General features: G+C 43.0%; 1 protein-coding gene across 2 annotated transcripts; it reads right to left on the bottom strand.

The window, feature by feature from the left end:
* Positions 1 to 1,068: 1,068 nt before the first annotated feature.
* On the bottom strand, positions 1,069 to 12,887 carry LOC118085718 (vitelline membrane outer layer protein 1-like). 2 transcript variants are annotated; one of them, XR_004692674.2, is made up of 4 exons: positions 12,584 to 12,887; positions 10,862 to 10,956; positions 7,214 to 7,599; positions 1,069 to 5,374 (listed from the first exon to the last, which is right to left on the bottom strand). XR_004692674.2 is itself a non-coding variant. In XM_035116678.2 (3 exons), the coding sequence occupies exons 1-3, from the start codon at positions 12,755 to 12,757 to the stop codon at positions 7,305 to 7,307; spliced, it is 564 nt and encodes a 187-aa protein (XP_034972569.2). In that variant the 5' UTR covers positions 12,758 to 12,887; the 3' UTR covers positions 6,977 to 7,304. The 2 variants fall into 2 exon arrangements, 1 of the variants encoding a protein (XP_034972569.2); XM_035116678.2 differs by lacking the exon at positions 1,069 to 5,374 and having other exon boundaries at positions 6,977 to 7,599.
* Between the last annotated feature and the right edge of the window lie 1,593 nt (positions 12,888 to 14,480).

The raw sequence follows: 14,480 nt of genomic DNA, 5'->3' as shown, positions 1-14,480 counted from the left end.
GGGGGGGAAATGAACGAATTCCTATGCCCCACAAATAACCCAGAGATGCATTTAAAATAAAAGGACACATTCTACTCATGTAAAAACATGCTGATCCGTGGGCTGGATTTAGAAGGCAATTGGGCTGGATCCAGCCCCCGGGCCTTAGTTTGCCTACCCATGGTTTGGATGAAGTCTTTGGATCTCAACCAAGCCTGTGATTGTGTATGTCTAAGATGGGAGTTTATAGTAGAAGAGATTGCTGAAGTGATTAACAAACCAGTTTCTTTGTTAAGTTAAGCTGAGCCTTTGTACATATCTAAAGAGCGTCTCCACCTCCATCATTCTGCCCGGACACTGAGGTCCAGCACCGAGGGCCTTCTGGCGGCTCCCTCGTTGTGAGAAGCCAAGTTGCAGGGAACTAGGCAGAGGGCCTTCTCGGTGGTGGCGCCTGCCCTGTGGAACGCCTTCCCAACAGATGTCAAAGAGGAAAACAACTACCAGGCTTTTAGAAGACATCTGAAGGCAGCCCTGTTCAGGGAGGCTTTTAATGTTTAATAGATTACTGTGTTTTATTTTTCTGTTGGAAGCCGCCCAGAGTGGCTGCGGAAACCCAGCCAGATGGGCGGGGTATAAATAATTTTTTATTATTATTATTATTATTATTATTATTATTATTATTATTATTATTATTATCAAGAACAGATTGAACATTAAACTCTTTGCTGTGGTAAAGCATTTCGGTGCTGTCACCCAAACCAAGGAGCTCCTGATCCCAATCGGTCAACTATGGGACTTACTGAAAGCTGACAGTGGAGAGATATGGGAAGCAGCCCTTGTCCAGGGTATCTATCTTTGAATTACAACCATTCTTGCATATCAAGCCATGTGGCTCTGCCGTTAGAGATCTGCAGGTCAGCATTGCCCTCACTCTGAATACATACCTTTCTTTTTTAAAAAAAATTAAAAATACTTTATTAATCTTTAAAAATGTATACAAAATCACAAAATCATATAAATCATATATATCAAATCCACTCATTCAACATAATATAACTGATAAATACAAAATCATACAATTGGCTTACATAAAGAAAAAAATGAAAGAAAAAAAGAAAAATAAGAACAAGAAAAACAGAAAAATCAGGTACAAAAAGCAAAAACATAAATAGGAAAATAGAGGGGGTGGGAAACAGAAGCCAAAGAAAATAAAATTCCTTCCTACTATTTACAACACGCTTCCCTTCTCCTAGTCACTTTCCCTGCTATATCTCTCTGTTCCTTTGTTTACATTCCTTTCTATTTGTCTGTACATTCCTCCTCTCCTTTTATATCTTTAATCTAAACACGTTACTAAATTACTTTCTATGTTTTCTTTTCCCAGATAGTCTTGTACATACTTCCATTCTTCTATTATTTTACGCCTAGGTACATTTCTTACTATTGCCATTAGTTTCGCCATTTTTAAGTATTCTACCAATTTCTCCTGCCATTCTTGTATTGTTGGTAACTTTTCTTCCTTCCAATTTGAAGCAATTAATATCCTTGCTGCCGCACAGGCGTATAATAAAATGTTAATTCTGTCTTTTGGGATATCTGTTGGGACCATACTTAAGGGGAATATTTCGGGCTTTTTTTCAAATGTACATTTCATCATCTTTTTTAATTTTTCGTATATCTCATTCCAGAATTTTGCCACCCTTGGACACATCCACCAGCAATGATAGAAGGACCCCGTTTTTTCCTGGCATTTCCAACATTTACCATCTATAAAATTTATCTATAAAATTTGGCAATCCTTTCCGGGGTTACATACCATCTATGAAACATTTTAAAGATATTTTCTCTAATTGTCATGCAAGCTGTAAATTGTGTGTCTAATTTCCATAATTTCTCCCACTGATTTATTAAAATTGGTCTTCCAATATCTATTGCCCAATTTATCATCACCTTCAAAAGGTGATGAATACATACCTTTCAAGTGTCCCAATTTTCCCAGGATATCCTGGAATTACAGAAGCTATCCCGGCTTCTGATTTCATCCTGGAATATCCCATTTCCCCTGACCACCGCCACCGCCGTGCCCAGGGAGGGAGGAGGTGGCACTTGTATCCAGTGTTTGACACTTGCAGTAGTGCTGAGTTCTCATGCAAGTCACCTGCTCCAGCAAGAGCATGGCACCAAAAGACTTGCTGCCTTGCTGCCACACGGGTCAGCTGGCTTCCACAGAAGCGCAACACCTAAAGACATGGGTTCCAGTTTTCATCAGAGGAATGTTGGAGGGTAACTCATTGGAGGGTAACTCAAGGAAGAGGATGGGTCACTGAAAACAGGGGTAGCACATTAAGATACTGCTGGAAAAATAGTGTGAAAAGTGCCTCCCCGCATTTTGAGGCTCGCCTCCCCACCTAAAAACACTTACCCCAAGAACAATTCAGGTGGGTCCTCCACCACCTTTGTACCTCATTCAAGTTTGGTCACTGGTCTAATCCCATGTCACAATCCTTCCACCACTTCCCTCTAACCTTGCCAAGCTGCTGATAGGAGCCCTATGCAGTTGTCAGAATGGGAGGTGCCTTGAGCTAAGCAGTAAAATATGAATGTAGGCGGGGCAGCGAGCATAGGGCTGGGAAGGGAAGGGAAATGTGGGAGTCATCCTCCTGAGCAGCAACTGCCATGCTTGGCTGCCCCATTGCTAGGGATAGGGGAGAAATTCAATTCAGTTTGCATTTAAAGGTGAACTTGCCTGATTTTTTTTTAGTTCTTTATTCAGAAAATTTTTAAAATACAGGATTCAAAGATACAATAAAAGGTCAAAGAAAATATATAAAAGAAGAGCGCATTCATACATGAACACAAAAATACATATGCGTATACTCAAAAAAATATATCCTAAAAAGGGGGAAATAAAAGAGGAAAAATATAAGAAAGAAAAAAGCAGAAAGAAAGAAAAGGGGAAAAAAATTACTTCCTATTATTTACAACACGCTTCCCTATGTGAAGTCTTTTCCCTTTGCTGTTTCTCCTACATTACCCAAATATAAATCTTACCATTATTAAATGTATGGTACCATTTTCTCCTCTTATAGCTATTACTCTAAGCACATCACTATATTATTTCCTAGATTTTCTTTCTCCAAATAATCTTGCACATATTTCCAATCTTCCATAATTTTTTTGCCTGGGTACATTTCTTATTATAGCCGTTAGTTTCGCCATTTTCAAATATTCTATTAATCTTTCCTGCCACTCTTGAACCGTTGGTAACGAATCTCCTTTCCATTTCATTGCAATTTGGATCCTGGCTGCTGCGCATGCATATAATAAAATATTCACTCTAATTTTTGGTATATTCGGTGGGATTAAACTCAACAAAAATATTTCAGGGCTTTTTTCAAATGTACATTTCAGCATTATTTTCATTTTGTCATATATTTTATTCCAGAAATCTGCTACCTTTGGGCATGTCCACCAGCAATGGTAAAAGCTTCAAATTTTCTTTTGGCATTTCCAGCATTTTCCTTCGCCTAACTTATAAAATTTTGCTATTCTTTCCGGTGTTACATACCATCTGTGGAACATTTTTAGTATGTTTTCTCTTATTGTCATACAAGCTGTAAAGTTCGAATCCACTTTCCACAGTTTCTCCCATTGATTTATTGTGATCGTTTTCCCAATATCTGCAGCCCATTTTATCATGACATTTTTAGTTAATTCGTCTTTTAATTCCAGCTCTAATAAGAATTTATACATCTTCCCCAATGGTTTTTTATCATTCTCTATTATCAATTCTTGTAATTTAGACTTTTTTGTTGGGAAGCCAATCTCTTTATGTACTTTAAAAATGCTTTGGATCTGCCCGTAATGTAGCCAGCTTGAACAGTGCCCCTTGATCTCCTCAAAAGATTTTAGAATCCATTGGTCATTTTCTCTTATTAATAGCTCCCGGTAGGTTGGCCATTTCTCTGACTTTGTACAGTTCCCCACTGCCATCATCTCTGCCGGGAACGCCCACCAAGCGCTCTGAGGTTCTACCCACCCCTTAAATTCATTCCAGATTTGATACAATGATTTTTTAATTACGTGATCTGTGAACTCTTTTTGATTCCCTTTCTTTTCCAATAAAATGAACTTGCCTGATTGAGTTTCTGAAACTTCACTAGAACAAAAACACAGCCATCCTTTGAAATTTGTGCTTCTCTGAATTTTGCACTACAGTTCTCCAGGCAAGTAAGATGTAAAGAAAAGCATATATTGGGGTGAGTATGAATAAAAATGCATATATTTGTGAAAATACAATGCAGAAACACATTATATTAAGGGAAATTGCGCTGCAGAGATGCCTGTATTAGGCGACATTACATGCGAAAATTTACGTGTGTATATTGGGAGAAAAATGTACTGAAATGCTGGTGAATTTTCTTGTGAAGAAAGAAAGAAAGAAAGAAAGAAAGAAAGAAATGCAAATTGATACTGAAGTGTGAAGAATTAGCTTAAGACTGAAATAGTGAGAAACTGGTATGGGCAGGTTCAGCTTTCACTATCCATAGCTGAGCAGAGCAGAGGGAGACTATAGAGTTTCTATGACTTCCCCATCCCCAACACTGGTTGCCTTGAGTATGTGCCTCCAAAACCAGGTATCTGAAGAAGTGTGCATGCACACGAAAGCTCATACCTTTGACAAACTTAGTTGGTCTCTAAGGTGCTACTGGAAGGAGTTTTTGTTTGTTTGTTTGTTTGTTTCCTCCAAAACCAATTAGCCTTAGAGCGTACTTTGGCACTCTACCCTTTCCCTTTTCATTCTTTTGTACATAATGCAATCGGTTACTTCCCTCTTGCTTTCCATCCCATAGCTGCCAAGTTATCCCTTTTTTTAAGGGATTTTCCATTATGCTGAATAGGCTTCCTCGCGAGAAAAGGGAAAACTTGGCAGCTATGCCAGTGACTTGATTGGCCTTTGGATTTCTGGCACATGTGTCTGCAAGAAACATAAATAAGTGTAGACTGTAATAAGCAACAGTGTGTTTAAGCAACAATCACCCTTTGAATAAATTCATGGGTCTTGTGAAGGAAAAGCACACATTTCCCTTTTCTCATTTGCTTCCTTTGGAAGAAAAGAAGATAAGCCACTCAAAAGAAAAGTACACCTTGGTATTTAAGAAAGAACATCTTGAGATCTATTTAAAATCCAAAACTAGAGCAGCCTTATGCTACTTAATAAATGATAAACTACTGAGGTACTTGCAATAAGGTACAGTACCTAGTACATCCCTGAGAAGAGGATCTCCTGTACCAGTTGTCCTTCGTTTTGCCTGAATTTGGCTCTGAGCCTGTTGTAACCAATGGAATGCAACCAGTCCCTTTGAGGAAGCATGAATGCTTGTGTTTCTTTATCCTATTGACAACATTCATATATTGTTCAATAATTATCGGAAACAAATAATCGCCGTTAGAAATCACAGCAGCAAACCATACCAAGCAGCCCAAAAGCACTGAAATATCTTAAAAACGTAAAACACCTGGGGAAATGGAAAGGTCTTCACTTAATGCCAAAAGGATTATAGTATTGGGGCCACCCAGATAAACTTAGCTGGGCAAGGCATTAAATAACCAGGATGCCACAACCAAAAAGACTCTTTCCACCCATCACACTTCACTTGGTGGGGGCACCCAAAGAAGGAACCTTAAAGCAGGTGTGTCAATAAAAAGATGTTTACCTAGTGCCAAAAGGACCACATGTGGACAGCAGGCAAGCTTAGAACTCACATATAATAATAATAATAATAATAATAATAATAATAATAATAATAATAATAATTTATTATTTATACCCTGCCCATCTGGCCGGGTTTCCCCAGCCACTCTGGGTGGCTTCCAACAGAATATTAAAATACAGAAATCCATCAAACATTAAAAGCTTCCCTAAACAGGGCTGCCTTGAGATGCTTTCTAAAGGTCTGGTAATGGTTATTCTCTTTGACCTCTGGTGGGAGGGCATTCCACAGGGATAATCCCAACAAGACAGAAGTACTGTTTGTGGGGGACAGGAGGCGGGCAGATGTGGAGGACTCCCTGGTCCTGAATGGGATAACTGTGCCTATGAAGGACCAGGTGCGCAGCCTGGGAGGCATTTTGGACTCACAGCTGTCCATGGAGGCGCAGGTCAATTCTGTGTCCAGGGCAGCTGCTTATCAGCTCCATCTGGTACGCAGGCTGAGACCCTACCTGCCTGCAGACTGACTCGCCAGAGTGGTGCATGCTCTAGTTATCTCTCGCTTGGACTACTGCAATGCACTCTACGTGGGGCTACCTTTGAAGGTGACCCGGAAACTACAACTAACCCAGAATGCGGCAGCTAGACTGGTGACTGGGAGCGGCCACCGAGACCACATAACACCGGTCCTGAAAGACCTACATTGGCTCCCAGTACGTTTCCGAGCACAATTCAAAGTGTTGGTGCTGACCTTTAAAGCCCTAAACGGCCTCGGTCCAGTATACCTGAAGGAGCGTCTCCTCCCCCATCGTTCTGCCCGGACACTGAGGTCCAGCGCCGAGGGCCTTCTGGCGGTTCCCTCGCTATGAGAAGCCATGTTACAGGGAACCAGGCAGAGGGCCTTCTCGGTAGTGGCACCCGCCCTGTGGAATGCCCTCCCACCAGAGGTCAAAGAGAACAACTACCACCAGAACTTTAGAAGGCATCTCAAGGCAGCCCTGTTTAGGAAAGCTTTTAATGTTTGCTGGATTTCTGTTTTTTAATATTTTGTTGGAAGCCGCCCAGAGTGGCTGGGGGAACCTGGCCAGATGGGCGGGGTATAAATAATTTATTATTATTATTATTATTATTATTATTATTATTATTATTATCATCATCATCATTATCATTATTATCATCATCCCTGACCACTGGTCCTGTTAGTTAGGGATGATGGGAATTGTAGTCCCAAAACATCTGGAGGGCTGAGTTTGCCTATGCCTGGTTTATTATCTTTGTGGCTCGCACTTCTCCCCACACCCCACCCCACCCCTAAACATCAATCTGTAACTTCACTCATTGGCTGACAATACGGAATGTTGGTAGCAGGCTGGTTTCTTACTAAGCAAATTGACAGAATAGTGCCTCCCCAACACTATCAACACCTGCATAGCTGTGCCCCTTATTTAATATTTTCCATTGCCTCTCATTGGGAAGTGATAGGTGCAGAGTTAAGTAATTCATTTCAAAATAGACACGCACCATTGTCAAGCTGATATTTAATTGTGGTTAACATCCATGACAACTGAAAAGTAGCAGAGTAACACTGTATGATGTGGAGACACCATAGGGTTCAGCGACAGCAGAAGAGCTCCGCATCATTAAGTGCTGTGTCATCGCTCTCGCCTTGGTAAACCTGCACCTTTGTCTGGATCCCACAGACAGAACCAGAATAGCAGCGACTGCTCCAAGAGCCAAATCTACCCCAGGCAAGTCCCTGGCCTGACAGTATAGTTCCATCTTGGCAGGTGAACTGGATGTTGTTGGCTGCTGTATCATCGCCTTCGCCTTGATGTCCTTCCACTCTCAGAGAGAAAGAGACCAGATTGCCTCGGGGACAGTATTTAATTTCGTTCCAGGATCCCCACCTGTCAAAGAAGATACTAATATTAATTAGAAATGCACAAGGATCCCTCTGCTTGCTCCAAACGGGACCAAGCACTTGTGAGCATTCCAAGAGGATGCTCCAAAAGCCTCAAAGGCCTTTCCATTGCTGCCTTCAAATGTCCGCAATGTACCTGCCTCTGCCCCTCCTTCCTACCCCAACACTCTCCCCTCCCAGTGAAGGCAGTAGTCCAGGGCCAGGAACCCAGAATTAGGTAGAGTTAGTAAGTCTATGAAACTGTTTGATATCATTTTGATGTTTCATTTACAATCAATCTTGCTTGGTAGAATGATCTAGCAAAATTTTATATTTACAGTCACACCTCGGTTTACAACCGCCTCGGTTTACAACCACCTCGGTTTACAAACACCACGGACCCATCTGGAACGGATTAATTCACTTTCCATTACTTTCAATGGGAAACAAAATAAAAAAATTCCTACAGTAGCACCTTAAAGACCAAATAAGTTTTTATTTTGGTATGAGCTTTCGTGTGCATGCACACTTCTTCATATACACTGAAACAGAAGTAACCAGACCCTTATGTATATTCACAGGGTGGGGGGAGGACTTTCAATGGGAAAGTTCGCTTCAGGTTAAGTACGCTTCAGTTTAAGTACAGACTTCCAGAACCAATTACACTCATACCTCGGGTTAAGTACACTTCAGGTTGAGTACTCCACGGACCTGTCTGGAACGGATTAATCCACTTTCCATTACGTTCAATGGGAAAGTTCGCTTCAGGTTAAGTACGCTTCAGTTTAAGTACTCCGCGGACCGTCTGGAACGGATTAATCCACTTTCCATTATGTTCAATGGGAAAGTTCATTTCAGGTTAAGTACGCTTCAGGTTAAGTACAGACTTCCGGAACCAATTGTGGTTGTAAACCGGGGTACCACTGTACTGGAAAAGGAGAGAGATGACTGGGCACATAGATCAGTTTACTAGGTGAAATATACTCGGAGTCGAGAGTGAATTTCATGGATCAACTTCTTTTGAGGTAGAGAACTCTCCTGAAGCAAAACAACCAGTATCTTTCAGAGGTTGTAATGTGGGATATCGGATTATGATCCCCCATCCCTGCTGTCAAGAAGAAAACATACAAACACCAACAACTAGGGCAGCATATGCCTGGGTACAGGGAATGGGGGTAGGCTTTAGATAGTTTAAGATTGTTTTCAAATATTTCAAATATGTTTTGTTTTAATAGTGCTTTTAAAACAAAGTACTTCTTTGGGAGGAAAGGTGGGCTAGTACTTTAATAATTAGTGGTCCTGTAAGGAAAAACAATTACTGACTTGGGCTGCAATCCTACAAACACTTTACCTGGAAGTAAGTCTCACTGATCTCAATGGCAACTCCCAAAAAAATAACTTTACTTAGTCCTTCCAGTTATTTAATCCCAGACAGTAATATAGTGTTTTCTAAGAACATCCTGGTTCTCTTGAACAGATCTGGAGTCTGTCTCTATTTGTTTCTCGGCTTCCATGAGGCAGAGCCAAGTCCAGACTTGGCCTTGAGTAAGATGCCCTTAATAGAGAGCTTTCCAAACTTTTTATGGAGGAGTGTGGGGAGCGATCGCACGACACACCTGCACACAGCAGCTGATACACCAATGTGTTGTGACACACAGTTTGGAAAGCTCTGCCTTAATGTTTCCCTCCTTAAGTGTCATCACTGTCCCTTCATTTGCCTTCTTCTCTGAGTCCAACACATATGGCAAATGAAGAGGGCAGGAAGAGCAGAATCTGCTCTTCCTCCTTCCTCCTTGCACTACTCACTTGCTCAGAGAGGATAAGCGAACATGCAAGGAGGAGGAGGAGCTAAGCAAGGAAGAGCCAGAGGTTGGTACAGGGTCCTCTACTGGAGTACAGGCCTCAGCAAGTATCCAACAGTGCCAACCCCTCAGGCTGGATTTGCCATGAATTCTGGGGTCTTGCAAAGTAGTGTTTGAAACCAGGAAAATGCTACAGTTTGTACCACTTGAGAGTTTGGAACAGGCAGTATGAATCCTGATGTTTACCTTTAATAATAATAATAATAATTTATTATTTATACCCCGCCCATCTGGCCGGGGTCCCCCAGCCACTCTGGGCGGCTTCCAAAAAAACAGAAATTCTAAAATACAGAAATCCATCAAACATTAAAAGCTTCCCTAAACAGGGCTGCCTTGAGATGCCTTCTAAAGGTCTGGTAATTGTTCTCTTTGACCTCTAGTGGGAGGGCATTCCACAGGGTGGGTGCCACTACCGAGAAGGCCCTCTGCCTGGTTCCCTGTAACTTGGCTTCTCGTAATGAGGGAACCGCCAGAAGGCCCTTGGAGCTAGACCTCAGTGTCCGGGCAGAACGATGGGGGTGGAGACGCTCCTTCAGGTATACCGGACCGAGGCCGTTTAGGGCTTTAAAGGTCAACACCAACACTTTGAATTGTGCTCGGAAACGTACTGGGAGCCAATGTAGGTCTTTTAGGACCAGTGTTATGTGATCTCGGCGGCCGCTCCCAGTCACCAGTCTAGCTGCCGCATTCTGGATTAGTTGTAATTTCCGGGTCACCTTCAAAGGTAGCCCCACGTAGAGCGCATTGCAGTAGTCCAAGCAAGAGATAACTAGAGCATGCACCACTCTGGAGAGACAGTCAGTGGGCAGGTAGGGACTCAGCCTGCGTACCAGATGGAGCTGATAAACATCTGCCCTGGACACGGAGTTGACCTGTGCCTCCATGGACAGCTGTGAGTCTAAAATGACTCCCAGGCTGCGCATCTGGTCTTTCAGGGGCACAGTTACCCCATTCAGGACCAGAGAGTCCTCCACACCCGCCCGCCTCCTGTCCCCCACAAACAGTACTTCTGTCTTGTCAGGATTCAATTTCAATCTGTTAGCCGCCATCCATCCTCCTTTTGGTGGTACTGATTTAATCCAGCATAGATAATTTCATGTCAGCCCCTCCCGCCTTCCAAACAATTACAGTGGTACCTCAGGTTACAGACGCTTCAGGTTACAGACGCTTCAGGTTACAGACTCTGCTAACCCAGAAATAGTACCTCGGGTTAAGAACTTTGCTTCAGGATGAGAACAGAAATCATGTGGCAGTGGCACAGCGGCAGCGGGAGGCCCCATTAGCTAAAGTGGTATCTCAGGTTAAGAACAGTTTCAGGTTAAGAACGGACCTCCAGAACGAATTAAGTTCTTAACCCGAGGTGCCACTGTACACCAAAGAAGAAATGAAAGCAAGAAAGCTACTTACGGTCCAACTGAAGACTCAATTATTGATCCATCAGTGCAGTGGAGGCGGATTCCATTCAGGGCTGTATCATCCCCAAGGCCTTGAAATGGCTCTACCTATTGGGAAAAATATGCCAGGCTAGCTTCCTTATGAGGTGATTATCTGGGTGATGGCCCATTCAGAGAACAAAGGAAAGGGGGCTCTATGCCAGACACCAAATGTTTGCATCCCTCCTTCAACTCTTAGATAGTTAGAAAGACAAGTCTGGGTTTTAGAGCAGAGTTTTTGGTGATGTGAGGTAGAAGAAAAGCAGCAAGCAGAGGGCCAGAGAATAATGTTTGATTTCTGTTTGAATCTAAGGCTGTGGCTATGAAAGAAGCAAAACCCTTTTGTAGGTAATGCTGTAAACCCCTCCATTGTAGGCTCAGGTTGTATATATGTGCAAATTAAACCATATATCATAAAGACACCACAGTCTCCACTGTGCCTTATTCTAAAAGGAAACCCGAACCCTGGGTAAGCACTTGGAACTCCTGGAATCTCGCACCACTTGGAAACTGGGGTGGTATGCAACAATGGTGTCAGAAGGTGAGATTTGTGTTTCCTGGAGGTGGACCTGTGAGGAAGGTGTGCCCATGCGAAAATGAAGGGAGGAACAGCAACTTCCCTGGAGTAGGTCAGGTAAATGCTCCAGCAGCAGTTAGTGCAGCAGTGAGGCCAGCTACCTGAGGAGCTGATGATGACTTTCTCTACTCCCTGGGAACCTGATGTGGAAAATGGGATGCAGGAGAAAAGTGCCTCAGTGGAGCACAAACTGCAGGATGGAGGTGAAGAGCGGCTGCTAATAGAGCTCTTTACTCCATGTGTGCCAGCGGAGCAGGAGGAGCAGTCTCATTCTAAAAGGAAACATGAACCCCAGCTAAGTGCCTAGGAACTTGCACCACTAAGAGACTGGGGTGGCATTCAATAATATCATGGAGTCCCATTCTAACCACATAGCACAGAAAGAAAACAATCTTACCATTGAGAAAAAGCTCTTATTCCCTGCACAGATCACTGGGAGTGGGGGGGGGGGGGGAAATAGGGATGGTATTCAACTAAGCTTTACACAGATTTGTCCCATTAATGAACACTACTAAAGTCTATTAATTGCATAAGACTTCTCTGAGTAAAGCTGAGCTAAATACAGTACTGTACCTCCAAAAGATATTGCCTTCTGAGACAGTTGGAAGGGATTGATTGACCACACCTGGCCCAAAGGTCACTGGTCCCAACAGCCAACAGGATGCAACCACTTAAATACAGTACAACCTGTGGCATTGAGGGGGACTTGCACCCCTAAACACACACACACACACACACACACACACACACACAGAGAGAGAGAGAGAGAGAGAGAGAGAGAGAGAGAGAGAGAGAGAGAGAGAGAGAGAGAAACCATGCTAGAATACTTTCCCAGTAAAGAAATGAATTGAACAGAATCTCTCCTTATCAACCTCAGGGTAGGAGAAGATGAAACAAGCCCATCACCTGGTTGCTGATATCTGGCCCATCGTTCCTTAACACTTCTCCACCTTTTAGACAAAGGGGAAGAATAACAGACTTAAGAGTACAGCCATTGCCTATGCCCCGCCCCTTCCTCACGGAGGTCTAAAACCATGTTCTGGGAAGCATTTAGAAAGAAAGGAGGGAAAGAACTTTAGAGAGAGCTGGATGTGACAACATCTCAGGAGCAAACCTTACCTTCAGTGAGAAGCCATGAGCATAAGATCCTGCTGGACAAAACTGGATTGCACCCCAAATACCCCACGGTCCTCCATTTGACACTGTGAGGATAGAATTATAGTTTCGGGCTTCTGCAGGCACAAGGCAGCAGGAGAGGGTCAAGAAGACCACAGCCGGGACAGTAAAATCCATGGAAAGTAATCTGCTCTGAATCAAGGTGCAGAAAGTTAAAGAAAATTGGGAATGTATAGCACAGGACTTTGAGCTGTGCTGCTATTTCCAGAACTCAGTAAGATGTCAGGCAATACCACCAGAATGTGGTATTAAATGCACATCATGTCAACAAGTGGCCAGGAAGTTTACAAAAGAGTTGGATTCCCCAAACCCTCTCAGAGTTGCTGGAACTCATCCAAGGTGAAATAATCCTGCAAAAATTTAACCTCTTCTCTATCTTTACAATGTCCCGCAACACACTTGGGTATTGTATCCACATCCTTGGAACTGCAACAAGGAGAATTCAGGAAATGTGAAAGAAGGGAGAAAGGTCACTAAATGCTGAGTCTAGATTTGTGAATCATACATGGTGGGGTGCAGGGTGGCCCCATAATGAGCCATTCGACCTACAGTTCCCAGGCTGCAGGTCATGGAATCACTGAGTTGGAAGGGAGCACCACCAGAAAGAAAGAAAATTTCAGTGGAAAGAGGGGTAACATATAGTTCTAGGTGGGTGATTTGTGTGCCACATGTTAATATCCCCAAAATAAAAATTAACAATATATGTTAATGACAGAAACCAGGAATAGGACAGGGGGGATTTGTGGTCTCTGTGGTTTGTACTTCCTACCCCCACCCCAAACATAAATCTGGGACTTTACTCGTTGGCTAAATAATCTGAAAGTGAGTAGCAGGCTTGTTTCTCACTAAGCAATTGGACAGAATAGCGCCTCCACATTTTTCTCTAAATACTAGATGGGAATCCTCTGATGAACTAAACAGGCAGTGTTTAGCTGATTCACCCTTAACATAGGACCTCAACCGTGGCCCTATGATTTCTTCCCACAGATATATAGGAAACATCCCTGGAGTCACTAGATAGTTGCCTAATGATGAAATTTCACAAGTATGGGGGCCCTACATAGACACACACACACACACACACACACACACACACACACACACACACACACGTTCTTGGGCTGGCTAATCAAATAGATATGAACGACAGACACATCTGCAGGGCCTCAGAAGCTAAACTCAAGGCCTGGGCATATAAATTTGGATGCAGGAGGTACTTCAAATAACCTGGCCCCAAACCACTTGCTGCTTTACAGGTAATCTCCAGCATCTTATAGCGAGTCGAGAAATGAACAGGTAAGCAATGGAGCTGATACAGTATAGGTATTATATGCTCTGATCTTTTAACATAAGAAGAGTCTTGCTGGATCTGGCCACCAGCCATCTCATCCGGCATCCTGTTCTCACAGTGGCCAACCAAATGCCTATGGAAAACCAAAAACCAGCGGTTCCACATTGGTGATTCACAGCAAGTGTTATTCAGAGGCATATTGCCTCCAACAGTCAGTACGGCTACTCCTGCCGCCCACCAGGAACTAAGCAGATGCACTCTGTACCAGCTGACACCCCCAAACTATCTTTAAAAGCAGGCCCACAGGCAATGCAAGCTATTTTACTTTCTAAATTTGGATTTAAACAATGTTTCCCCACCCACCAAAACAATTTCAGTTCTCGGTTGGAAATGCCAGGGTGTGCTGTGTTTGATTTCAGGAGCATCGAGATGAATTCAGACTGTGACTCAGCACAATGTCTGTATGTTGGTTAACCAACACCTGCACAGTTGTGCCCCTTGTTTGATATTTTCTTCATTTCCTCTCATTCAGAAGGGAAATGGGCAGAG

Source organism: Zootoca vivipara, chromosome 4 (genome assembly GCF_963506605.1).
Source record: "Zootoca vivipara chromosome 4, rZooViv1.1, whole genome shotgun sequence".
NCBI classification, from domain to species: domain Eukaryota; kingdom Metazoa; phylum Chordata; class Lepidosauria; order Squamata; family Lacertidae; genus Zootoca; species Zootoca vivipara.
This window is presented reverse-complemented; position numbering and strand designations above follow the sequence as displayed.